Source organism: Heterodontus francisci, chromosome 42 (assembly GCF_036365525.1).
Source record: "Heterodontus francisci isolate sHetFra1 chromosome 42, sHetFra1.hap1, whole genome shotgun sequence".
NCBI classification, from domain to species: Eukaryota; Metazoa; Chordata; class Chondrichthyes; order Heterodontiformes; family Heterodontidae; genus Heterodontus; species Heterodontus francisci.
In genome coordinates, this window is record NC_090412.1 from 18236518 (window position 1) to 18264477 (window position 27960).

The 27960-nt window shown below is 43.0% G+C and overlaps 1 protein-coding gene across 3 annotated transcripts in view; it reads right to left on the bottom strand.

Annotated features, from left to right (window-relative positions):
* Positions 1-27960, bottom strand: part of wdfy4 (WDFY family member 4) — a 235402-nt gene that overhangs the window by 192622 nt on the left and 14820 nt on the right. For all 3 annotated transcript variants that reach the window (XM_068020681.1, XM_068020680.1, XM_068020682.1), the window contains exons 7-14: positions 27370-27559; positions 24990-25150; positions 18700-19152; positions 17393-17494; positions 15836-16026; positions 8540-9153; positions 6364-6454; positions 2556-2770 (exon numbers count right to left, since the gene is read on the bottom strand). In XM_068020681.1, the coding sequence (XP_067876782.1) occupies positions 2556-2770; positions 6364-6454; positions 8540-9153; positions 15836-16026; positions 17393-17494; positions 18700-19152; positions 24990-25150; positions 27370-27559 (2017 nt within the window). The remainder of the gene's footprint in view (positions 1-2555; positions 2771-6363; positions 6455-8539; positions 9154-15835; positions 16027-17392; positions 17495-18699; positions 19153-24989; positions 25151-27369; positions 27560-27960) is intronic.

Sequence of the window (27960 nt, forward strand, 5' to 3'; positions counted from 1 at the left end):
TTCCAATGGTTTTCTACTGATTTTCCTTCAAGTAGCTGGATCCAGTCCACTTTCGCCAGGTCACCTCTCAGTTTCTTAAAATTTGCCTTCCCCCATTTTAGAACTTTTACTCCTGTTTTATCTTTGTCCTTTTCCACGATTATGCTAAAACCTACTGTATTATGGTCACTATCTTCTAAATGGTCACCCACTGTTATATTCTCCACTTGCCCAGCTTCGTTACTGAAGACTAAATCTAGAATTGCGTCCCCTCTCATTGGGCTTGTTAGGTGTTGGCTAAAAAAGTTCTCGAACACAGTTCAAGAATTTTGTCCCCTCTGTGCCCTTCACAATGTTTGCAACCCAGTTGATATTGGGGTGGTTGAAATCTCCAACTATTATTGCCCTATAGATTTTGCACTCAGAAATTTGCCTACATATTTGTTCTTCTACCTCCCTCTCACTATTTGGGGGTCTATAGTACACTCCTAGTAGTGTGGCTGCCCCTTTTTTATTTCTGAACTCCACCCATATGGCCTCATTTGATGATTCATTTAGCATATCATCCCTCCTCAAAGCTGTTGATTCCTTAACTAGTTATGCTACACCCCCTCCTTTTTTTTATCTCCCTCTCTATCCTGCCTGAAAACTCTATATCCAGGGATGTTGAGCTGCCATTCTTGCCCCTCTTTAAGCCAAGTTTCCACGATAGCAACAATATCGTGTTGCCATGTGTCTATCTGTGGCCTCAGCTCATCAGCTTTATTTACTATATTTGTAGAATTTAAATAAATACCCTTTAACACTGCCAAATTCCTTTGCTGCACACTTTTTAACCTTTGCTTCTTCTGTCTTTCAGAGTCATTGGCTAATTTTCTGCCTCTGTTCCTTGCCCTGAAATTGTCCTATCTAAGACTGCGCTCAGGTTCCCATCCCCCTGCCAAACTAGTTTAAACAATCTTCAATAGCACTAGCAAACCTTCCTGCAAGGATATTTGTCCCAGTCCTGTTCAGGTGCAGACCGTTCGGCTTATACAGGTCCCACCTTCCCCAGAACCGGTCCCAATGCCCCAAAAATCTGAAGCGCTCCCTCCTGCACCATCTCTCCAGCCACGCATTCATCTGGTGTATTTTCCTATTTCTATACTCACTAGCACATGACCTTGGGAGTAATCTGGAGATTACTACCTTTGAGGTCCTGCCTGCTAATCTTGTTCCTAACTCTCTAAACTCAGCCTGCAGGACCTCATCCCTCTTTCTTCCTATATCGTTGGTACCAATGTGGACAGGACTTGTGGCTGTGCACCCTCACCCTCCAGAATGCCCTGTAGCCACTCGGTGATATCCATGACCCTTGCACCAGGGAAGCGACATACCATCCTGGAATCATGGCTGTCACCACAGAAACGCCTATCTATTCCCCTAATTATAGAATCCCCCACCACTATTGCTCTCTTGTTCTTTCTCCTCCCTCCCTGCACAGCTGAGCCACCCCAGGTGCTCTGGTCATGACTCTCGCTGCACTCGCCAGAGGAACCCTCTCTCCCATTGGTACTCAGAACTGAATATCGGTTAGAAAGTCGGATGCTCTCCGGAGATGCCCGCACAGCCTGCCTTGACCTTCTTGTCTGTCTGACAGCCACCCAGTCCCTCGCTGTCTGTGCTCTCTTAAGCTCCGGGGTGACTACCTCCTGAAACGTGCTATCCACGTAGTTCTCTGCCTTACAGATGCACCACAGTGACTTCAGCCACTGCTCAAGTTCCGAAACTCGGAGCTCAAGCTTCTGCGGCTGGTGACATTTGCTGCAGATGTGTTTGTCTAGGACACATGGCGCGTCCACGACTTCCCAAGGCAGCTAATTTGTGCACAGCAAGCTCCCACAAACAGCATTGTGATGATGACCAGATCTGTTTCCGATGCTGGTTGAGGGATATATATTGTCCAGGACACAGGAACAGAGCGTATACACAAGCAGATATCAGAGCCCTCTTGATTTGTAATCCATTATTCTCTCGTTATCAGGAAGAATTATAACCAGGAAGGGATGTGGGGTAGTTTCTATGCTTTTGTGATCAGCAGTTCAGCTGGATTGGAATTGACATGGCTCTGGATGAGGGAACCAACACTGTATTATAACTGTGAAATTTATCACTGATATTAATACTTACAACACCTCTCTGCCTTACCAGCCCACTGTCCCAATAAAATCAACCATTTCATTCTAAGAAAAATGACATATGCTTTTTAAAAGAGCAATAATACGTCAACAACAACTTGTGTTTATTTAGTGCCTTTAACATAGTAAAGCATCCTAGGTGCTTCACAGGAGTGATATCAAACAAAATTTGACACTGAGCCTCACAAGGAGATATCAGGCCAGATGTCCAATAGCTTGGTCAAAGAGATAGGTTTTAAGGAACATCTTAAATGAGTAGAGAGGCAGAGAGCTTCAGCGAGGGAATTCCAGAGCTTAGGACCTTGGCAGCTGAAGGCACAATACAATATTGAAAGGGACTTTACTAACTGTATCAAGAACAATTTGGAGCAGCGTGAGTAACAAAGGAACAGACATTACCTCAGTATTGGTGGGTCAATAGCCTGGCAAGCCAGCTTCTCAAAAACTCTGATGAGGGGCAAGTGTAATGGAATGCTGTTATCGGCCAATGCCTCCTTGCAGCGATTTACTAGAATGGTCAGAAGTCCAGATTCACACATGGCCTGGCGGTTCCTTTCGGATTTGACTAGCGACAGAACATAATCAGCCACTGCATATTGCAGCTCCAGGGACAACTGAGGGGAAAAACGTTAAAGTTGTCATTGTTCATAGAGCAAAGTATAAGAAAGACTCAGGGCGCTGAACGCTCCAAATCCTATTGTCATTTTACCTTGTGATGAGCTTTTCCTTTTAAATGCATATATAAATTAATACTCACGTAAAGCCTAAAACTAATATGAGATAAAATACCAATTGCACAAATGCTTGAGCAACCTTCTTTAATAATGTTAAATTAGAGCAGGTGTGTCTTGCACGTTTATGCTAATGAACTAGTGTGGCTCTGGTCATCCACGCTGAGTCAGAGATATAGAACATCCCTCATTGTTTAACGTGAAGAGAGAGCAGTTGGGAGTTTTCCTCAAGGTGGAATGGGCAGGGTAGTCAGTTAAGGCCCTTTAAAAGCCTATTAAGGCCTATTTCAGTGGGGACTGTAATTATCCAGTCGGCCGACAGGCCCGCAGAGGCGTCAATGAACAGGATTGCTGCCTGGCGGCAGACTGGGGCGGGGGCAGAACTCTAGGCCAGCTTCATGACCCTTCCCCCACCCCCACCCCCCCCCCCTGCCGTCTGGCTTCAGCTTTTGAGGGGATTTTTATACTTAACATTTCAAAACGTTGGAGAGAAATAGCGCCGCCATCTTGAGGCACCTTCTCTCTTACTTACCCGAAAAGGCAGCCTCCTGCTGCTTCTTCAGTGCTAGAGGGCCTCCTATTGGCCCTCCAGCCCTGAGAGTCCACCCGCTGTCCTTAATTGGATGGCGAGCCCGCCCCTGGCCACTGCCAGGTGACTGTTTCTCCCAAAGTGCAAGCTTCCAATTCCCATGTGATCCTGACATCAGGGTTCCAGTGGGAAAAATCGTGCCCTTTGCATCTATTCTACTGGCTCACTAGGAAGTCAGATCACTGACCTGACCTCTCTCTACTTCGATTTATACTGTCATTTTTGCATAGAGGCGCAGCCCAAATTGTTTCTCAACAATGCCACAGAATAGCCTCTCCTGACCTTTGTTAGCCCACTGCCCCACTCTCTCAACACATGCTCAACCAATGGGAAGAGGCCAAGGGGGGAATTTTATGCTCTCCCCCACGGCGGGTTTAGAGGCAGAGACAGCATACAATCGGGTGGGATGGCGGGGGTTGGGGGGTGGGGGGGCAGTGTACTCCGCCACCTTCCTGCCTCTGCCGAAATTAAGTCCGGGGCAGGAAAGCCGTTCAGAGTTATAGAGCAGCCAGCCTCTGATTGGCTGGCAGCTCTCAGAGGGCAGGACTTCCATCACTGGGGTCCTAGATCCCGTGGAAGGCCCCCTGCTGTCCAGTTAAGTGCCTTATGGGCACTTGATTCGGCGGGCCTCCCACAGAAGGGGTGATGCGGGGTTCTCAGCAGTGCTTTTGATGGAGGTCGAGACCCTCCAGCCCCCAGATAAAATCCTGGCCCAATTGTTTGTTCTGTATGTCAAATATTAATTTGCCCAATTATATTTATTCGCATGGAACATACAGCCTCCAGACCAGTATCTTATGCTGAATGATCTACGCTTGCGACAAGTGACCTCTGTTTTGTGCCACTTTGCATGTGTCAAATTTGTTAAAAATGTTGATGTGACCATCACTCGCAATCTGTATCCCTTCATAGCGATACAGTGCATCTGCGGAAAATAATTTTTAAAAATACATCCAAAACATTTCCGTTGTGCACATGCAAGAAAGAGTAAGTTCACTGTAGCAATTGACAGATAAGGGCTTTTCAGAGATTTGGCACTACAGTGTTGCAGTCCTTCTCTGAATGGCACTCACTTTGAGTGCAGCTCCACACTCGGAGCCCAGCTTGGGTAAATGTGCCTTATCTTGTATAAACAGGGCATGCAGCAGGGGCTAATGGTTCAAAGAAAGGAAACCAAATTGTGTGTAAAATAACACATCAGATCTGAGGTCAATCAGCAACTCATTATCCCTACGTCACTGGTCCACCGTCTATATCTATTCAGAGGTTATGCAATAGGTTGAAATGTGGGATAATGTGGCAAATTCTCACCAATTGTATTGCACCCCAGGGGTAATAAATGCCAGCCCAGAAAAATTCCATTCAATGTTATTCCGCAGTGGCTCAGCCTACCAGAAACCAGTTGAAGGATGGAAGATTGTGATTTATACACCACCAGAATCAAACTGATAATGATCATGTCTAGCACAGATAAATCACAAATTTAAAAAATAAATTACGTTTGGCGCAAGGCACCTCTTTGATTTAAGCATTTTTAGACACTACCCTGGAGTGTTCATCTAAAGCTATTTGAAACATATCTCAGCAGAGGTAGATTTTATGGACCTGTGAGCAATTTACACAATAAATAACTGGTTAAAACCAATAAAAACTGCAGGTGCCTTTTTGTTTGGTTGCTCTAATGCAAAGCAGGACGACATAGTCACCTCTGCTGGTGTCCCCACAAAAATATGAAGGGCGTCATGCCAAATTCTGTCAATGGATTCAAAGTCACAGTATAAAATAATGTCTAGCTCCCAAATAAAACTATTACACCTAAAAATTGGAAAGTTAGGTCTCCAATTTATAAAATCAGGTAATGATCTAGGTGGGTCATAGCAGGCCAAGACATAGGGACAGGGCGGCAAAGTGGCGCAGTGGTTAGCACCGCAGCCTCACAGCTCCAGCGACCCGCGTTCAGTTCTGGGTACTGCCTGTGCGGAGTTTGCAAGTTCTCCCTGTGACCGCGTGGGTTTCCACCGGGTGCTCCGGTTTCCTCCCACAGCCAAAGACTTGCAGGTTGTTAGGTAAATTGGCCATTGTAAATTGCCCCTAGTGTAGGTAGTAGGAGAATGGTGGGGATGTGGTAGGGAATATGAGATTAATGTAGGATTAGTATAAATGGGTGGTTGCTAGTCAGTACAGACTCGGTGGGCCAAAGGGCCTGTTTCAGTGCTGTTTCTCTAAAAAAAAAGAAAAAATAGAGTAGACCCTTCAGCCCCTCAAGCCCATTCTATTAATCATTGCTGATCTGCGCTTCAACTCCATTTACCCACGTTTAGTCCATATCCCTTGGAACCCTTACTTAATAACAATCTGTCGATCTCAGTCTTGAAATCTTCAACTGATCCCGCAACCACAGACCGTTGGGGGAAGAGATTCCAGAGTTCCACTACTCCTCGTGTGAAAAAATATTTCCTGATTTTATTTCTAAGTGGCCTAGTTCTAATATTAAGATTGTGGTCCCTTGTTCTGGATTCCCTCATCAGAGGAAATAGCCTTTCTGTACCTACCCTATTGAATCCCCTTATCATTTTACAAAGCTCAAATAGATCAGCTGTCATCCTTCTTTACACAAGGTAATATTAACCAGGTTTATGTAACCTGGCCTCATAATTTAACCTTTTAAGCTTTGGTATCATTTTGGTGAATCTGCCTTGTACCTTCCCAAAGTCAATATATCCTTTCTGAGGTGTGGTGCCTTTTTGTAAATAGGGTTGATAGGGCACTGTCTCACAAGAGTTACGAATGATGGAAAACAGTAGATTGCTCTGAAAAATTGTAAGGAGTAAGCACATTTCAATCTCAATTATGATTATACACATCACAATGCAACATTGACAGATACCTCAGGGATTTCTTCACAGTTTATATTTGGTAATAGGTCCATCATGACACAAATAGCACCTGGATGGACAAGCACAGGGTCTGGAGAAAACCTTCATAAATATAAACACAAACTTGTTATTAAGCTGTTATTATAAAAGATACAAGACAATAAGTTTCAACAGACAGAAGACCAGAGGCCATTCAGTCCATCGTGTCAACAGCGGCTCTCCAAATGAGCAATTCACTTAGTGCCATTCCCCCGTCTTCTCCCTGTAACCCTGCGCATTCTTCCAGTCTAAGATAACAGTCTAATTGCCTTTTCAGTGCTTCAATTGTATCTGCCTCCACCACACTATCAGGCAGCAGGTTTCAGACCTTAACCACTCACTGTGCAAAAATATTTTTCATGTCGATTTTGCTTCTTTTACCAATTACTTTAAATCTGTGTCCTCTCATTCTCGACTCTTTCAAGAGAACAGTTTCTCTCTATCTACTCTGTCCAGACCCCTCATGATTTTGAATATCTCTATCAAATCTCCTAACTTCTCCAATCTATCTTCAGAACTGAAGTTCCTCAGCCCTGGAACCAATTTCGTGAAACTTTTCTGCACTCGCTCTAATGCCTTCACATCTTTCTTAAAGTGCGGTGACCAGAACTGGATGCAATACTCCAGCTGAGGCCAAACTAGTGTCTTACACATGTTCAACATAACCTCCTTGCTATTGTACTCTATGCCCCTATTAATAAAGCCCAGGATACTGTATGCTTTATTAACCGCTGTCTCAACCCGTCCCAACGCACTTTACAGACAATTAAATACTTTTGCAGTTTAGTCAATGTTGTAATGTAGGAATCACATCAGCCAATTCCCTCACTGTGAGGTCCCACAAACAACCAAGTGATAATGAGCAGAAAACCTGTTTCAGTGCTGTTGTTTGAAGGATTAATATCAACCAGGACATTGACAAAGATGTAGGCAATTATGGCTCAGAAATCAAGGCTAGAGGGCTTGGGTATTCAGATACCTCCTAGTGTGCTGTTACTTTTGCATCAATGTGAAAGCAGCGGTATAACTGCATGCCTCTCTTTTGATGACTGTGAATGCATTAATTGTATAAACTTTTCAAACCCGTTTGATCAACTGGTAACCAATCTATGTACAACCATCCTTAACTCCATATTTTAACAAATAAATATTCCAGCTTTTGTGCGATCAAACCTTTTGCCCTGGACGTCGTTTGCAATCATTCAGATTAATGTTAGAGTTTCAGATTTGTAATTTAACAAGTGATCACCATACAAGAGACTTGTTCTTTGGGGAGATCAGCCTTGTTTAATCCTTTGTTTTGGAGACAGCAAGTTTCCAACAACAGCCAGAATCTCCAGTTTGAGAATCCAAAGTCAGGTGACTCCAGTCTTCCCAAATTCATCCAAACAGTTGATTTCAACTTGAATCATAGTTTCACTTTAGCTTGCCACTCATTGCGAATAATAAATCCTCAGAGTTGACTCTTGAAAATTTCTTACAAGGATGTATTGGAGTCTTATTAAATTAAGAAATCGAGTCAGTGCTTTCTGTAGCCTTAATGCAAACATATTCCCCAGCAAGACAGACTTATGCAGTGGTACTATTTCATTTTATGAAGCTCAGAATTTATTACAAAAGCACAGGGGCGTGATTGAAAAGTGCTGGAACATCAATCACTCCAGTTCGGGCTAATTAGAATTATCTTTTGTAAAATAAGAACCATAAACCATCAAATGGAAAGAAGTTTCTAATACAGAATGGTTACTGATGTGCCGAACACTGGCTCTGGCAATCTTCTTCACTGTACCATGCAAAAGCAAGGCACTTCAAGGAGAGAGGGGGAACGAAGAAGTTACTGATCAAGGATTAAAGCAGAACCTTCCACTAGATCCAATGTCACATAACGTGCAGTTTGCTAATTCAATTAATTAGAATACCTGGACTTAAACAATGCAACCTTACTGCAAGGAAATAAATTAATGTGCAATAAGAAAGATTTAATGTAGACCGACATGTTAGTCATATGAATCAAAACAATACTATACTGAATGCTGCAGTTTTGATGACTGTTGCTTTTGTCACTGATTTTTAAGTTGCTTAGCGATCTTCAGTACCCTACCTGTCTTCAGTGGCCTAAACATGGCCCAGTTGACTTCAGTGCCCTACCTGTCTTCAGGATCAGCATTCAACAGCTGCTCTGAAGGCTCTTCAGTGGTGTTGGATACATCATGACGACTTCCTGTTATTTCCGGCACATCATTTGCATTGTTCAGTTCACTGTGATTTGGAGGAAGATCTTCTCTGGATTGCTGAGTAGAACAGGGAGAAGGCAATGTGTCTTTGGCCATTCGGTCCAGAAAGTCAAACAGTTTAACACATTTCTTCACAGATGGCGGAATGTCCTCCGTGGAATTGTGAGCTAAAGTCAAAAATTCCTCAAACTTTCTGCAGGCTCGAACATCCAATGGATATGTTAATTTTCCTCCTTCATTGCTGAAGCAACCAAAAAGCCTGAGATCATCCGTAATTTTGTCAAACTGGCCCTGAGTTCTGAAGAAGTAACTGTTGGCAGGGTCGGAATGCATGGCAACTGTAAGAGTGCAGAGTGTTGATTGGATAAGGTCCCATATGTTATTCTGATCCACCGAAGCCCAATTATCTGAAGGTGGGTCACATAATGCTCCTTCCATGTCGGCCAACACAGATTGCAATGCATTGAATCCTCCGGCAGTCCTGAAGGCAGTGCGAGCTTTTGGTATTCCCAGAACATTTAAAAGGGACTGCAGTGTAAGAAGAGATATACAGGTTACAGTATTAAACTGAATTTTCCATTATACAGAAGCAGTTGTAATACACTACTCAGTAAGGGAACGACTGTGATGCTAAAACATCATCATTGGCAAACAATGCACAGTGAAAAAAGAATAATCTTGTTCATGAGTATCCAAGGCCTTTGTGGATTGATTAGATGCCTACAATGTAGTCTCTTGTAACAGATATAAAGTTTAAAATGCTCATAGAATTTTACAGCACAGAAGGAGTCCATTTGGACCATCATAACTAGGCCAGCTCTTTGAAAGAGTTATCCAATTAGTCCCACTCCTCCACCTTTTCCCCATAGCCTTGCACATTATTCCTTCTCAAGTCCCTTTGAAAGTTATTACTGAATCTGCTTGCTCCACCCTTTCAGTCCAGATCATAACAACTCATTGCATCAAAATATTTCTCTTAATCTCTCCTCTTATTCTTTGGAAAATTATCTTAAATCTGAGTCCTCTGGTTATTGACCCTTCTGCCAGTGGAAACAGTTTCTCCTTATTTACCATATCGGTAGACATAGGTAGAAAAAGGGATGAGGCCCTACAGGCAGAGCTTAGGGAACTAGGAAAGAAGCTAACAAGAAGAGCCTCAAAGGTAGTAATCTCGGGATTACTCTCAATACCACATGCTATTGAGTATAGAAATAGGAGGATAGAGCAGATGAATGCGTGGCTGCAGAGATGGTGCAGGAGGGAGGAGTTTGGATTCCTGGGATATTGGGACCAGTTCGAGGGAGATGGAACTGGTACAGTCGGGACGGGTTACACCTGAACAGAGCCAGGCCCAATATCCTCGTGGGAGAATTTGCTAGTGCTATTGGGGAGGGTTTAACTAACTTGACAGGAGTGTGGGAACCAGGAGGTAATATTAGAGAGGATAAACAAGGTGCACAGAGAATTGGGAGAGACAGATAGCAATACAGTCGGAAATAGCAAGGTATCAGGTGGGGTGAGAGTAAGAGGGAATGTAATAAGATCTAAATTAGTTTTATTGTGCATGTGTGTAAATGCATGGAATGTAGTAAATAAGGTAGTGAGCTGCAAGCGCATAGTCACATGGGAATATGATGTCATGATGATAACGGAGACCTAGCTTTAAAAAAGGCAGGACTGGGTACTGAATATTCCTGGATACTAGATGTTCAGAAAAGACAGAGAAGGAAAGAAAGGAGGAGGGGTGGCAGTATTTTTTAAGGAAAACATTACAGTGCTGGGGAGAGAGGATGTCCTAGAGGGTTAGATCTAAGAAACAATAGAGGTACCATTACATTGCTAGGTGTATTCTATAGGCCACCAACTAGTGGGAAAGATATAGAGGAACAAATTTGCAAGGAAAATTACAGAGAAGTGCAAGAATTATAGAGTACTGACCATGGGGCCTTTAGTTATCTAATATAGACTGAGATAGTAAAAATGTCAGAGAGGGGCAAGGGTTTATGACCTACATTCAGGAGAATTTTCTAGATCAGTATGTTTCTGGCTGTATGAGAAAGAAGGCTATCTGGATCTGGTTCTGGGGAATGAGGTGGATCAAGTTAATCAAGTGGCAATAGGGGAGCATTTAGTCGACAGTGATCATAGCATCATAAGGTTTACGTTAGCTACGGAAAAGGACAAGGTGTAATCCACAGTAAAGATAATTAATTGGGGGAGGGCCAACTTCAATGGAGTGAGAGTGGATTTGATTCGAATTTACCTGGGCCAAGGAATGGTAGGCAAAACTATTACGGAACAATGGACTGCCTTTAAAGAGGAGATGGTTTGTGTATAGTTGAGATACATACCGCAAGAGGAAAGGTAGGACAAACAAATCCAGAGCTCCCTGGATGACAAAAGAAATAGAGAACAAGATGAGCGGAAAAAGGGTGCAAATGACAGATGGATAATACAATTGAGAACCAGGCTGAATATAGGAAGTTCAGAAGGGGAGTGAAACAAGGAACAAGAGAAGCAAAGAGAGAGTATGAGAAGAGACTGGCGATTAACATAAAAGAGAATCCAAAAGTCTTCAATAGGCATGTAAATAGTAAATGGGTGGTAAAAGGAGGAGTAGGGCGGATTAGGGACCAAAAAGGGGATGTATGCACAGAGGTAGGGGGCATGACTGAGGTATTAAATGAGTACTTTGCATCTGTTTTTACCAAGGAAGAAGATGTTACTCCAGTCATAGTGAAAGAGGAGGCAGTTGAGACACTGGATGGGCCAAAAATTAATGAAGAGGAGTTACTAGATAAGCTGGCTATATTTAAAGTTGAAAGTTACCAGGACCAGATGAGATGAATCCAAGTGTACTAGGGGAAGTAAGGGTGGAATTTGCAGAGGCAGTGGATATAATCTTCCAATCATCCTTAGATATACGGGTGGTGCCAGAGGGATGGAGAATTGCAAATGTTACACTCCTGTTCAAAAAAGCGTGTGAGGATTTGCCCAGCAACTACAGGCCAGTCAGTTTAATCTTGGTGGTAGGAATGCTTTTAGAAATTATAATTCAGGACAAAAGTAAAAGTCACTTGGACAAATGTGGATTAATTGAGGTAAGCCAGCATCGATTTGTTATGAGCAAATCATGTTTAATTACCTCGCCTGAGTTTTTTGATGAGGTAACAGAGTGGTTTCATGAGGGTAATGCAGTTCATGTGGTATACATGGACTTGATGAAGTGCCACATAACAGGCTTGTCAGCAAAGTTAAGCCCATGGGATAAAAGGGACAGCAGCAACATGGATACAAAATTGGCTGAGTGATAGGAAACAGAGAGTAGTGGTGAACAGTTGTCTTTCGGACAGGAGGAATGTATATCGTGGGGTTCCCAAGGGGACGGTGTTAGGAACACTGCTTTTCTTGATATGTGTTAAGAACCTAGACTTGGGTGTACAGGGCAACATTTCAAAATTTGCAAATAACATAAAACTTGGAAGTACTGTGAACTGTGAGGAGGTTAGTGATAAACTTCAAAAGGACATAGACAGGCTGGTGGAATGGGCAGACACAGACAAGATGAAATTTAATGCTGAAAAGTGTGAAGTGATTCATTTTGGTCAGAAGAATGAGGAGAGGCAGTATAAAATAAAGGGTACAATTCTCAAGGGGGTGCAGGAGCAGAGGGACCTAGGGGTATATGTGATCCTGAGCTTTATAAAAGTACAAAAGCAAAGAGTTATGATGAATCTCTAAAAAACACTGGTCCGTCCTCAACTGGAGTATTGTGTCCAGTTCTGAGCATTTGATAGAGGTGTTCAAAATCATGAGAGGTCTGCACAGAGTAGATAGAGAGAAACTGTGCCCATTGGCAGAAGGACCGAGGACACCGATTTAAGGTAACTGACAAAAGAAATAACGGTGACATGAGGAAAAACATTTTTACGCAGTGAGTGGTTAGGATCTGGAATGCATTGCCTGAGAGTGTGGTGGAGGCAGATTCAATCGAGGCTTTCAAAAGAGAATTGCATAAATATCGCAAGAGAAAAAAATTGCAGGACTGGGGGAAAAGGCAGGAAAGTGGGACTAGGTGAGTTGCTTTTGCAGAGCGCTGGCACAGACATGACAGGCCGAATGGATTCCTTCTGTGCTGTAACCATTCTATGATGCTATGATTCTACAGCAACTCCTACATATAGTCATGTGATAATGAGCAGATAATGTATTTGAGTGCTTTAGTTTGCGGGATAAATAATTGGTCAGGACACCAGTGAGAATGTCGCCACTTTCTTTCAAACTGTTGCCATGGGATCTTTTACGACCATTGGAGAGGGAAGATCGGGCCTTGGTTCAAGATCTCACCAATACTGCGCCGGAGTGCCAGCCGAAATTTCATGCTCAAGTCTCTGGAGTGGGACTTGAACCCAAAACCTTCTGACTCGAGAGTGCTCGCACTGAGCCGACACCATCTAGCTATGTGCTAGAGCACAATTAAAATTTAAAAATTCGCAAATGATTCCGGACTAGAAAAAAATCCACATCAAATGACATGTTTATTTGTTTCTGTAAGAGACATCTTTCACGGCACGTCCCTTGTACATTTGGGAGGACTGGGGCTGGGACATTTGGCACTGGGTATGAGAAAAAACTGAACCACGTTGATTGAGAAGTTAAAACACTCTTTCACGGAATATAGAGCAACATCCGCTGCAAATAAAATTCACTTTTCTGGTGGTCTTTTAGTTTGGATTCCAGGAGCCCTTGAAGCTATTAAATCTTATTTCAGTGGACCAGCAGCAACCTTGCAGTCACAGTTAATCTGAGTTTACAAGTTGCCGGTTTACACAAAACAGTTTCAACAGTGCAAATGTACTGGACTCAATCGGCCAAGTGGCCTCTTCTGTGCCATAAATGACTATGACTCTATGCTAGGAGTCAGCTTATGGACACTGGTTACTGGAATCCAAATTAAAAGAAGACCTCTACAAGGAAGACGTGGTAAGAAAATCAGGTGATAAACAGTGCACAAAATACATTATTGTCATTCAAATACTTACAAGAGCTACAGGTTATAAGGAGAGGATAAATTTAATAAAACAAAATAGAAATAAAGCCAATGGTTTTGACATCTTTCAGTAAAGGCCATAGATAACCTCATTGGTAAAGCCTTTAATGCAGTTACACTTTAATCCTTGGTGACTTAATATTCCTCTGGCCTCGATCTGTAAAATGCAAACTGAGTTACACATAAGCAAATTTACCTCCCATTCTGTAATTTGATACAGCACACAATTTTCAATGTGTCAACCTCAGAGTGTGGAGGGATAATGATATTTATTTTGGGTTCGCAGCTAAATATATATTAGCAAATCAATCTGAGTTTGTGTGTAACGCAATAAGGATCCTGAGGGGCAGAGATAATAAATTCAGTTGCTTATTATATATTGTGACTGCTTCACAATTTGTCAAAATTAGATGCACTCACTAGATTTAGGTTAATAAATCAGCTTAATCATATAAATACATATTTTATATGTATAAAATTATAATCTTGTTTATTTACTCACACTGAAAATACAAACTTTTCTGTAGGCTGCAGCGTATCAATTTATGACAGGGTTTTCAATGCAATATTCTTTAAAATATCTTTGTGCATAAGTAAAGGAAGACTTGCATTTATTTAGCGCCTTTCATGATCTCAGGACGTCCCAAAGTGCTTTACAGCCAATGAAGTACTTTGGAAGACTAGTCACTGTTGTAATTCTTAAAGGTCAAATTTGCTCTTTTGCATGGATGGATGAACCTCGAGGAAACCAGACTGTGTGCAGTTATGGCAACCTCTAGTTAAGGAATTAGCAGGGGTGTATGTTTAAGGTGCAGCAAGAAGCCATCGCCATGACACTGGGTGCAGCAAATTCCTTTTACTCAACATCAAAGGCACAGAGGCCATCACCAGCCTTTGTCTTTAGAACCATCCTTCATCAAATCCAGAACAAGATAACAAAGTTCACAGATTGCCTTCCTCACACTGCCATTAAGACATGGGTGGGTAAGTGTGAGAAATGTGGTAAAGGAACCTCATCATCATCTCCCCAATCATTGCTGGGGTTCATTGGCAATGTACAGGCTGGGTTTGTTGTTGGGGTGAGGGGTGGGGGGGGGGGGTGGGGTGGTGTATGGTGACCTTTATAAATTTAAGGGCCATCCTGTAGAGCTGTTGATTGCACTGGAAAATGTGAGGCTTTCAACAAAAAACATCTTTAGACGACATATTCACTTTAGTTAATACTGCCAGTCATGCAGCAATTTCCCATCACCCTACCTAAAGTGGGCAACTCGGTGGCGTTGGAAATTACGCCACAAACATATGAAGGAATTTGAGCCCAGCAGACCCACCAGGATTGCAGCATAGGTGAGGTGTCAAAGGTCACAATAGCACGAATCTGGCAGGGTTTCCATTGGATTTGAAAATCATAATGTTGACACTGGTCAAGTAAAGCATTCTGATAGAAGGTAATTTAGAGGATCTATTAATTATTTCCAATAACGATTTCTTTCCAATAGACTGGTACAAAAGGTCCTTTGATGCCATTAGGGTGACTTGTTCAAATAATCATACCCCAATAGCTCTGCACACTGATAATAACACCCTAGGTCAATTTTAGCCCAATTTGCCAGTTGGGAAACCTTCGGGATCAGGTAGAATGTTAATTTTACACCCTGCTCAATGGGAGCAATTTTGGCCTAACTCGCGAGTTGGGAAACTGATATTGGTTTTGCACTCAGCTGGATTTTAATCTCCATTTAAGTCAACCAGTGATATTGGGCAGGGTGTAAAATTAACATTCCATCTGACCCCATGGGTTTCCCACCCTGAGAGCTTGGTTAAATTTGCTCCCCTTGTTTGGTCATACTAGATAGCACAAGTGGACAATACCCAAAGGAATCCCATGCTTCACGTTTCATTTTCCTTTCACTAGAATATCTGTACACTCACATTGAAAAATTAATAACTCTAAACCTCAATACATAGAAGATTGGCACTAAAATACAGCTTGCACTGTGGCGTTAAATAGAAGTGCAGCTTTCATTTATTACCACTTCACTTGGGACATTTGCCTCTGCGTTGTGAATCTCCCTGAAGCAGAGAGAAAAAAAAATAAGCATTTTCTAGATGTCCATTCTCACCCAAGTGAAGAAGGCAATTAGAATACTGATAGGATACCTGCAGAAGGTCGAGTTTCAGCATTAATTCTCCCTGAGTGGCTGAGCATAACACTCCGATCACTACGCACATGTACTCCTCTGCATTTACAACGAACAGCTGTTCAAAGATGCTCAACGCATGGCATCGATAGAACTTGTCGTCAAGAAAAATCTTGATGTAGGGAATCATCCCGTATTCTCGAAGGATCACTAAACAGAACAGGGAAAGGTCAGTCAGACTTATGCTGTGGCTTTTGACTGACAGCAGACAATGAGAGGGCAAGGTGGCCAATGATGTAGTTGTACTGGTAAAAATTAATTACCTGCATAGAGTAAGGTGATATTACCTGGGGGAGGGATAAACAAAGAGCAAAAAAGGGTAATACAATTTTTTTAGAAGAAAGTTAAAATCATTATTTCCTATAGATGATGTGTAAAACCTAACCTTAAACCTCGGAAAAAACTGAATTTGTATTACGTGTAATCCTGACATTAGTGCTCTGAATTCTGTGTTGACATCCAGTGAGATATACCTGGGCTGCTGGGAGCCCATAAAACTAACCACTCTAGTGGCTGACATAAAGTTAGTTATGGACATGGAAACAGAAAGTAAAGAGGAGACCCAATAGAGTTATTCAAAATAATGGGGGGATTTGATAGAGCAAATAAGGAGAAACTGTTATTTTTAGCAAGTGGATTGCTAACGAGAGGTCATAGATTTAAAATAATTGGCAAGTGAACTGCAGAGAAAATGAGGAAGAATGTTTGCACACAGAAGGTTAAGATTTGGAATGTACTACCAGAAAGGGTGGTAGAAGCAGATTCTATAGGATCTTTCAGAAGACAATTGGACATGTACTTGAAAAGGATTAATTTGCCGAGTTATGGGGAAAGAGCTGGGATGTGGGACTAAAATTGCATCTATATAGCGCTTTTAATGTAGTAAAACATCCTCAGGTGCTTCACAGGAGTGACACATCAAACAAATTTGGACACCAAGCTCTATAAGGAAATAGTAAGACAGGTGAAAAGTCAGAGGTAGGTTTTAAGGAGGGGTTTAAAGGAGGAGAGATAGGCGGAGGGGTTTAGGGAAGGAATTCCAGAGCTGAGGGCCTAAGCAGCTGAAGGCACGACCGCCAATGATGGAGCAATTAAAATGGGGAATGCGCAAGAGGCTGGAATTGGAGGAGTGCAGAAATCTCGGTGGGTTGTAGAGCTGGAAGAGGTTACAGAGATAGAGATGTATGAGGCCATGAAAGGATTTCAAAACAAGGATGAGAATTTTAATGTTGAGACATTGCCAGACCAGGAGCTAATGTAAGTCAGCGACCACGTGGGTGATGGGTGGACTTGGTGCAAATTAGTTTTGGGCCGAATGGCCTCCTTCTGTGCTATAATGACTCTATGACTAATATAAATGATAGAGGAACATTCTATGGAAATGTTAAGCCAAATTTGAAAAGCAGCCAGTGGAACTCTGGCTATTAAAATCAGTCAAGAGTACTCAATAGAAGCAGCTGGCACTCCAATAAGGACCACTGATGTGAACAATGTCACACCAACTCTTGGAACTTACCAATGTTTTTCACCGAACCTTGAAGCATGATTGCCACAACTTTTAACATCAGACATGAGGCCTCCCTCTGGTATTTCTGTTCACTGGAGGGTGTGCTGTTCCCTGCAGGAAATACAATGAAAGAAATTACAAAGTCCAAACACAAATCCTTGGATATTTATAGAAAATTAACAAAAGCAACACGATACAGATTAATCCCAGTAATAGGGTTTCTGACTTTGGTTGCATGCATTCCTGATGTCATCATTTGACCTCCTGCCTTTCGCTAGCCTGCCCCCACACTCACACCATTGGTCACCTGACACTGCCTACCCGATTGGAAAGCCAATTGGATGTCAGACAAAACAACCTTCTTCCCATCATTGATATTTTGGAGAGGCGGTGGAGTAGTGGTAATGTCACTAGACTGGTAGTCCAGAGGCCGAGGCTAGTGGTCTGGGGACATGGGTTCAAATCCCACCACGGCAGATGGTGAAATTTGAATTCAATTAATAAGTGTGGAATTAAAAGCTAGTCTAGCGGTGAACCATGAAATCATCATCAATTGTAAAAATCCATCTGGTTCACTAATGTCCTTTAGGGAAGGAAATCTTCTGTCCTTACCTGGTCTGGCCTACATGTGACTCCAGACCCACAGCAATGTGGTTGACTCTTAACTGTCCTCTGAAATGGCCTAGCAAGCCACTCAATTCAAGGGAAATTAGGGATGGGCAACAAATGCTGGCCTTGCCAGCAACGCCCACATCCATGAACAAATAATACATTTTTATAACTAATAAATTAAAGCATTCAAAAGAAAATTTAAGAAAAAGATTTTTTTTCTTGATTTCGCAGATAAGAATTTTAAGGGCAATTTCAGCAAGACTGAAATCCCATTACAGAGCCTTGTTGAATGGGATTGCAGGATATGGGGCGATAATACTGCAGTCCTGATCTTCCAACACATCCAGTGAGGCTGCGCTCACCAGGTTAGCTCTGTAATGTGTGAACCAGCAAAATACTTGGGATTACAGCGGGTCAAAATAACCAAACCCTTTTAACGCAACCCAATTAATAAAGAGGAGACATTAATATTGAAAACTGAACTCACTCGCACCAGACTCCACTCTCTTCTACTTTTATTTTAAAATTAATAAGATGTAAAATCTGGCCTTATGGAAGAGTGCACTCCTTCCTTCTCAATATTTCTGTATTCCAAAGCAATCCAATGCACCCAGGCAAATCGATCCCAGCATTTTCTTACTGCCATCTCTGAACTCTGAGGTTCTGAAGCCAGAGAAATAGCGGATAAAGATCATGGTTGTTACCTGCTTTCCTTAGGATTTTTGCATATCTTTGAAGCTGTGTTAGGAGCATCTCAAGGAGCCTGGTTTCCCTGAACACAACAGTGAGCAGTGAGTCATGCTTCGCAATGTCCAGAACACACTCCAGTGCCAACAGGGCACAGGCCGGTGAAAGGTTCTCCCTGATAATGGCCTGTACTCTTGAAAAGACTTCATGGGGAATGTAAGACAAGTTGATAACAACAAACCGCAGCATCTGAAAATACTGAATCTGCACAGACCGTGGCTTGAGGTATATCACCTCTGCAAACTGAAAGAGCGTCTGTTGTGTCCATTCCAATAGAAAGAAGTTGGCTTTGTTCCAGCTCCAGATTTTGCTGATGCCGCTCAGGATAATCGATGAGACGCAGTAAGAATTAGCTTTCAAAAATACCAATTGCAAGACTTTGAAAGCCTGGAGGTTTTTCACAGTTGTCTCTTGAAATTGAAACGAAAGATGTTAGTCGTTTGCAGTAAAGTGACATAAACAAAACCAATAATCATTTCAACAATTAATGTGCTGCAGAAACATTAGAAAATCTAGTACTAAAAAAGGGCAACTTACCCCAAAGCACTACAGTAATGCAGGACTATCCCAGAGCCCCTGTCAGTGTGTTTTATTCTCACCATAGGGATGGACACATGTAAATCATGCTCAGCATTTTGTTTCAGGGTGTGCGTTTACAGGAGTTAATGTCATGCCCTAGAGTTGTGCCTTATTACTTAAGTCAGCCATCCAAATATGCTCTGAATCCTTGATGCTGATGAAAAGGAGTCTGAAATAGTCCTGACTGCACAGAAGAATTCTCTGACTTTATCATTGCAAGACCAAAAGCATGAGGGAACTGACATAACTAAATGGAAGCAGACCAATGGCTGAGTTGGGGACTTAGAGCACATTGGACGAGCGAGGGACAAGGAAAGGGGATAGGAGAGGGAGTTAGACCACAAGTTGCCCAGAAGCCAGTAAAAATACAATGGTCGATGCAATGAAAGGGTTGAAAATTGGTTAACAGACAGAAAGCAGTGTTGGAATGAACGGGTCATTCTCAGGATGGCAGGCTGTTACTAGTGGGGTACCGCAAGGATCAGTGCTTGGGCCACAGCTGTTCACAATCTACATTTGGATGTGGGGACCAAATGTAATATTTCCAAATTTGCTGATGACACAAAAGTAGGTGGGAATGTAAATTGTGAGAAGGATGCAAGAGGATTTGGACTGGCTATGTGAATTTGCAAGAACATGGCAGATGGAATATATTGTGAATAAGTGTGAAGTGATCCACTTCAGCAGAAGAAACAGAAAGACAGAGTATTTCTTTAATGATGAGAGGTTGGGAAGTGTTGATGTCCAAAGGGACCTGGGTGTCCTTGTTCATGAGTCACTAAAAGCTAGTATGCAGGTGCAGCAAGCAATTAGGAAGGCAAATGGTATGTTGGTCTTCATTTACAAGAGGATTTGAGTAGAGGAGTAAAAATGTCTTGCTGCAATTGTATAAAGCCCTGGTGAGACTGCATCTGGAGTATTGTGTACAGTTTTGGTCTCCTTATCTAAGGAAGGATATACTTGCCAAAGAGGGAGTGCAACAGAGGTTCACCAGACTAATCCCTGGGATGGCAGGATTGTTTTATGAGGAGAGATTGGAGAAACTGGGCCTGTATTCTCTAGAGTTCCCAAGAATGAGAGGTGATCTCATTGAAATTTACAAAATTCTTACAGGGCGTGACAGGGTAGATGTGGATAGGATGTCTCCTCTGGCTGGTGGGTCCAGAATCATGGGACACAGTCTCAGAATTAGGGGCAGACCATTTCAGACTGCAATGAGGAGGAATTTCTTTACTCAGAGGGTGGTGAATCTTTGGAATTCTCTACCCCAGAGAATGTTCAAGACAGAAATCGATAGATTTCTGGATACTAATGAGATCAAGGGATATGGGGATAGTGGAGAAAAATGGCAAAGAGCCATGATCTGTTTGAATGACGGAGCAGGCTTGATGGGCCAAATGGCCTACTTCTGCTCCTATGTCCTACGTTCCTAGATGGCTTTCCTTCTTGTTACTGAGCCTTAGCAAAACCCATAATTTCGAATGTAAAGATTAAAAAGAACTCAAACCAATCAGTATGGGCAGCTTTCTGAGGTACTGCATCCAGTACTCCTCAGTAAATGTTTTTGATTTTGGCTGCTCCTGTAGGTCAGTGATAGTCTTTATCTTGAGCCATGCAGACCAGCAGGATGCCAGGTGCAATCCCTGCTCTGTGCTGAACCAGCACAGCTTGATGGGTAGCAGTATTCTGATCGACTCTTCCTTAATGTAGGGCTGCATCAGTAAATAGGCCAGGGTTCCAGCAACTGATCACTCCCCTCGTGGAATGACATCTACGTGGGCACAGGAGGAGGGCAGGGTCAGGCTCAGTCATAGTCAGATCATCTGTCGGTGCTCAATACCATAGCTCACATGTGATTAAAGGTCACTTGAGTGAGCTACCAGAGGGAGAGCACCACACATGGATCTATACCCGGTGAGAGAGCCGCGCTTCACCCAATGAGTCAGCATCTTCAACAGGGAAGGCAAGGGGGAAAAAATGGATGGGAAATTTCAGAGAGGAAGAAAAAAATGTCTTAAAACAGTTGAAACAGTAACAAAAGATGTAACTGTGATACTAAGAAAAAAATCAGAAGGAGGACAACCTCTGGAAATCCTGCCGGGGAGAAGGGTGGAGTGCTCGAGAAGAACAGAGAGAACTAGGTGCAGAAATATATGTTGAAAGGATAGTCAAATAGGCAAAGGAAGAAAAGTGTAGCTGTAGATGCAAACATTTCTTTTCAATATTAACACAAAGAGGGCTGTCGGAGAAGAGGTGAGGACCCTAAAGCATGCTTCCATGGTCAAACTAAGGATGAGCATAAGGGAGTTGATTTACTTAATCACTACTTGTGCCACACATTCACTGATGGAGAAATAAGCAGCATTGACACCCTAAACATCAAGAATCCAAGTAAAATCAATGACCTGCAAAATTATATGGCTATCCTACATTGAATAAAAGGGTTCAAAATGAATAATCCTGCAAGAATGGATAGAATTCACAAGTAATGGAAAGAGACAAGGGGCAAGAGGTATAAGGCGCTGAGGTTATCTTGAGAGGGTCTTTGAACATTAGGAAGGACATGGTATATTCAACAGGTCGAACAGGTATCATATCCACATGAAGGAAGGAAATGGCCCCACCAGTACCACAGAAAATGAAAAGACAGAAGATTATGAGCATCGTGAATAAGGCATACTAACATTCTGGCCCAGATTTCCAATATACACTTCCATCTATTTTATATCTCTTCTTGGAATGTGAACAACACTAGCCAGGCAGTAGCTTTTCCCCACCTGCAGTTGACCTGATGGCATTAGTAGTGTGGGACTGGAGTCACATAAGTTGGGTGGCAGGTTCTCATGAGCCAGTTGGGTCTTTACAACAACACATTTTCCAACCCCATGCCATAGATTACCAGATTTACGGAACTCACTTTGGCAACTGGGTAGGCCTTGAAATATTGACCCCGGGATAGCTAGTCCAATACCACATCCAATAAGCTACTGTACCCATCATGAAGCTCCTCATGCCTGGAAAACTACATCATAAAATTCACTCCGTGTATTTTACGTGCAGATCCACATGACACGTTTGAGCAAAAAAAAACAGAAGTGCAACCCAAGTGCAGAAGATTAGGTGATTTCCAAAGCAGTTTGACAAGCTTTTTTGGTCACGGTTTGTTGCTAGCATTGCAAATCGTTCGAGAACATTTCCTCCAAACAAAAATAAGAGCATTTAAGATTGCCATCTGTTTGGCTATTAAACCTGAAAATTGGGTTTTTCAATGAGTTGCCCAGAAGTTGCAAATTCAGTTTCTTTTTTACAGTGTTATTTCCTATTTTGTGGGGATGAAGTTGCTCTTTTAATGAAAGATAGGATGGCCTTTATCCTCCAATGCGAAACCGAATGCTCAGAAATCATGGGCTTGATTTTTAGGCCCCGCCAGGGCCTGGATCGGAGACGGGGGGGAGGGTGCTAAAGATAGCATCACCAGGTTCCATCCCACCCTCAGGCCAGTTTCACAGAGGCAGGTAGCTGATTAATGTCGTTAACAGCCATTTAAGGCCAATTAAAGGAGGCTGCCTGGAATTTTCCAGTCGGCCTCTGGGTTCCCACAGGCAGTGGGGGCCAGTTTAACTGCGTGAAGGTGGCCTCCCAGAAGCAGTCCAGGGATCAGTGGTCTAGGCAGGTCCAGAGGCTCTCCCTACCTGACTGGGTGCTGCAGCAACCGCAGGCCATTCTGTAGAGGTGTTCCCAACAGTGGTGGCCTGGCTACTGAATCTATTTTTCATTTTAAATTTGAAAAGGTTGGAGAGGAGGGTGCCTCCATCTTGAAGCACCCTCTCCCTTACTTACCTTCCATTGCAGCCTGCTATTTCTTTCAAGCTGGAAGACATCTGATTGGCCCACCCGCCATCCTTAATTGGATAGCGAGCCCACCCTCTGGCTATTAATTGGCTGCTCCGGGGAAAATGACAATGAGTGATTGTTTCCCATACGGGGCTGGATTTTACAGACCCTCCGACATCGGGATTCATGGCGGTGGGGGGGCCAGAAAATGCCTCCGGGAGTGGGCCGCCTCGCACCCCGATGCCAGGAGGGCCTGACCCAATATTGCTGGCAGCAGCGAGGCCTCGTGGCGGCCCCCTCAACAACAGGACCCCCCATTTGCATATTCAAATAAATGTAAATGCATGCATTAATTATACTTATGTCTCCGCCTGAGTTCCCGCTCCGATCTTCGGCCCGGCAGCTGGCACTCCCGCGCCTTCGGATCCCCATCCGGGGAAACGAGACGGAACACTGGTGGGGAGGGAGGAGGAGGTAAGTTCTCAGTGCCTGGGGGGAGCGGGGGGAATGGGGTCAAAGTAACATTGTTGGTGTAGGGGATGGTGGGAAGGGTTTGAGGTTAAAGTTTATGAACTTTGTGGTGGGGGAGGGAAGGTCAGGTGAACAGGGTAAGTGTTTTGGGGGGAGGAGAGGACAAGTAATTAATTTAATCGTTAATGGGGGTTGGGAGAAGGAAGGAAGAAAGGTCTTTATTTTTATGTCCTTGTGCTTTAAATATTTAAATTTAACAGTAGGGCTCAAAGCCCTTTAAAAATGGCTTCAGCGCCTGTGCACAGGCAGCTGACGCCATTGCCGGGAAGCACAGTCCGCCCTCTCCATGTGATCAGGGCAGGCAGGAATGATGTCAACTCCGGTGAGTGGGAATGGTAAGTTGCTGGAGATCAGGTCACTGCCGGGGACCCACGGAAACAATAACCCAGCGACGTGAGCACGGGAGGTGGGAGGTGAATTGGGAACAGTTGATGTCTGGACGGGAGGGGCAACGCGGGGCAAGAAAGGCGCAAGATATCCTTGTGGGGCTGGGATGAGCGGGAGTGCTTCTCCTGGCCCACAAGGATTCCACATAAAAGTTATTTTTCCAGAAGTTACTGTGGCTCCTTCTGGCCATTCTGCGGACTCCTGCCACGGTCGAGGTGTTCGGGTTGGCTCCACACGGACCTCCCAAATTAAAATGGCTGCACGTCCCAATGAGGTAATTCAGCTGCGACTTCAAGACTTACATGATGCTCCCACCCGCCTACAGCTGGAGCCTTGGTCAATTTCCAAGTCGGCTAATACAAAACTGCAGCGGGTGGGAGCAGTGTGCCCACCAATTGCCATGTGGGCGCAGATGATTTTAACCCTTCCCATGCCCCATTCCCACTAGGTGGCGGGGTTAAACCCGACCTCCCTGTGTTCTTTCAATTTCAATAATGGGGGCTAGTCACATACACAAAGGTGGATTCTCCTGGTTTTATGTTGAAGAAAGACATTCGCTCCCCGCCCACACACCCACACACCCCATTTCTAGCATGGGGTGAATTAGATTTACAGTTTGTACTTGAAAAAATGTTGCACTCCTATCACCAGCCGCCTACTGGGTTATCTGTTCAATGGCGGCTCTGGCTGACTACTCTTTCTCCCTGTAGAATGCAGTCCTTTATTCGCAAACTGGAGCCTCCACAGATTGTCAACACTGTAGAAAGAGCTCAGCTGAACTTCCAGAGACTGCTTAGTAGATATAGCACATGCAGCGTCAAGGCGTTAAAAGTCAATTGTCAGGGTCATGAAAGTTTCAAATTAATTGTTAACACTCTGCTGTAGTTTGACAGTTCAAACGGACAAAGCTAATTACCTGACTTTGGCGGTTGTTGAAACTGAAAATTTGGGAATTGAGAACCTGCAATTGAGGATGTGACCTTCAGTTCATTCTGGCCATAGATTGTGAGGGAAGTCAAAAAATCAACTAGTTCTTCCAAGGGTTTTTCTTCTTTTTTCTCCAGTTCTTTATCGCACCTAATGAAAGAATAAAGTCCAACTAAGAATTGATTATTTCGAGATAAAACACAAATATTAAATGAGAAAGCAGGGTCAAAAACCTTGGACGAGGGGGATCGGGTGCTGGTCCTTTCAGCTCAGCGACTTCAGTTTAAATCCAGGCCAGAATGATAGGATGAAACTCTTAAGTATGTTAAAGTCTTATGGGAAATGAGTTTGGCCAGTCTCAGCCCAGCTCCTAGTAGCCGTACACAGACAACATTGCACTAGCTTTCAAATTCACTCAAGAGAGCTACAAGGTTTTTAGTTGTGGGAAATGGAGATTCGTCACTCCGGAACGGGGCCAGGATTCGGGATAGGGAGAGAGGGGTGAGATCTGAGGTCAGATGCCTAGTTCCATCATCTTTGTTTCTCCTGTGACATGAATTTCAATCCAGCTCATCAGGTGGATGAATCCCTAGCGGCACTTAGCAATGTTATATTAAATCAGTTTGGGCACCTTCCTTTCTCCACGATTTAGTGGAGAAAAGTAGCAAAGAGTCTTTTGTTAATGTCACTGATAAAAGTCCTTAGGTCGGAAGGTACAGTACACTGAAACACCCAATATATTCAATACGGTGAAATGGGCAGACACATGGCAGATGACATTTAAGCAGAGAAGTGCAAAATGATGGAAGGAAAGGTGAGGTAATTTAAATTAAATGATACCATTTTAAAAAGGGTTTCAGCAACAGAAGGGCTTGGGGCTTCACATACACATATTTTTGAAGCTGGCAGCACAAGTTGAAAAGGCTGTTAAAAAAGCATAAGGAATCCGTGGCTTTTTAAGTAGAGGCAGAGTACAAGAATGTAGACGCTATGGTAAACTTTTATAAATCACTGGTTAGACCTCAGCTAAAGTACTTGTCCAATTTTGGGCAAGGCACTTTAGGAAAGATGTCAAGGTCTTGAACAGGGTGCCGAGGGAATTTACCAGAATTGTACCAGGGATGAAGGATTTCAGTTACTTGGGGAGACTAGAGAACCTGGTGTTCTGATAAGAGCAAGGAATGCTAAGGGAAATTTAATAGAGGTGTTCCAAATTGCGAGGGATTTTGATAGAGAAGGGAAGAACTCTTTCCGCTGGCAGCAGGGTCAGTAACCTGATGACATAGATTTAAGGTAATTGCCAAAAACTCCAGAGAGGAAATGAGGAAAATTTTTTTTTTTTTACACAGCTATTTGTTACAAGCTGGAACACACTACCTGAAAACGGTGGTGAAAGCAGATTCAACAGTAACTTTCTAAAAGGAAATGGATAAATTCCCAAAAGGAGAAGTTTGCAGGACTATGGGGAAAGAGCAGGGGAGTACAACTAATATGGTAGCTTCTTCAAAGAGCTGGCCCAGATACGATGGGCCGAATGGCCTTTTTTGTGCTGCGATATTCTATGCTTGTAATGGCAGTTGCTCTTTTGGGACTTGAAATATCATAGAATCTTATAGCACAGAAGGGGGCAATTGAGGCTGGCATACCTGTCCTCTTTGAAAGGCTTTTTCCCTTCACCAATTCTAGTTTTCACCCAGGTTACCTATTGTCTCAAGCTTGTGCAGCGTTCATTCATTTGGTACTTTATCACAGTTTAACTCTAAGACTTGGTATAATATAATAGTACTTGTCAACATCTACTTGAAATTTCACTCTCTCAAAAAAACTCAAGGAGGTTGGTCGAGCAAGAGCTCCCTGATCATAAGTGTTTTGGCTGCCATTTATTCGGTTATCCTCATAAAGAGGACCAATGTCATTACGTTGCCACATACCATTGCGATATTAATGGGCCTGGAGTTAACCAGGTTTGCCTTTGTTACTGACAGTTCTAACACTGTTTCAGCTTTCATGTTCTGAGGCCCATCTACTTTGGCGTTATTATGTCATCACTCGCTTTTCACCATCCTCCACCCCACAATTTTCTGCTCATTCATGTTAATGCGCAGGAAATCACAGGCTGGGGACACTCACTTTCCCGATTTGTGCTCCGAGCCCTAGAGCAGTAGATTTCAACTGCACTCAAGGAAAAGGCACAGCAGCTGTGAACCAGTCAGTCATTAATAACGTGACTGGACCGTTCAGTTATCAAAAACTCAGTGAAGGCAAAGCTGAAAGGTATACATCATTCTAAGCACAGCTTTGATTTTTAAAAGTGCCTTACACAAATCTCTTTTTAAAAAAAGAGCCAGCGCCCACTGAGATGTACTTGCCCGAGGAGCAGGGTGGTTAGCAGTTGGTACCCATCACTATTTTCAAAATCAGTGAGTAATTCTGGAGAAACTTGATATGAGTCCTTCACAAAGCAGAGGACATTGACGGCTGCTTGAGAGACATCATAGACCGATGACCGGTCTGCCATTTCAGATAAACTCTGTGTACAACTCTTTATACAATCGCTATCTGCATAAAATATAAATCTGCTATTAGTGTTTCATGCCACATACAAAGCACAGAAGTAATAATTCGGCAAAATACACTATAATTCATTCACTAGTTACTCTCTGGAACAAATATATCTCTGAAGGTTTCTGATTTTAGCAACAACATATAGAATTCACTCACTGCTTTTAATGATCCTTTATCAATTACAAATTAGCCAGCAGGCTCAGCGGCTTAAGAGATACACCATGAGTTGTGAACCTCCAGAACTTGGCTGGTCTATTTACATAGCTCCAATGCTGGCTTCACACTAACGGCATCTCACCCTTAGCCTCCCCATTATTTTCAAGAACTTGCTGGATTTGTACATTAATTGCTTATTAAACTCGCTGCAGAAAGTTATGTCTGGTAATTAATTGCGT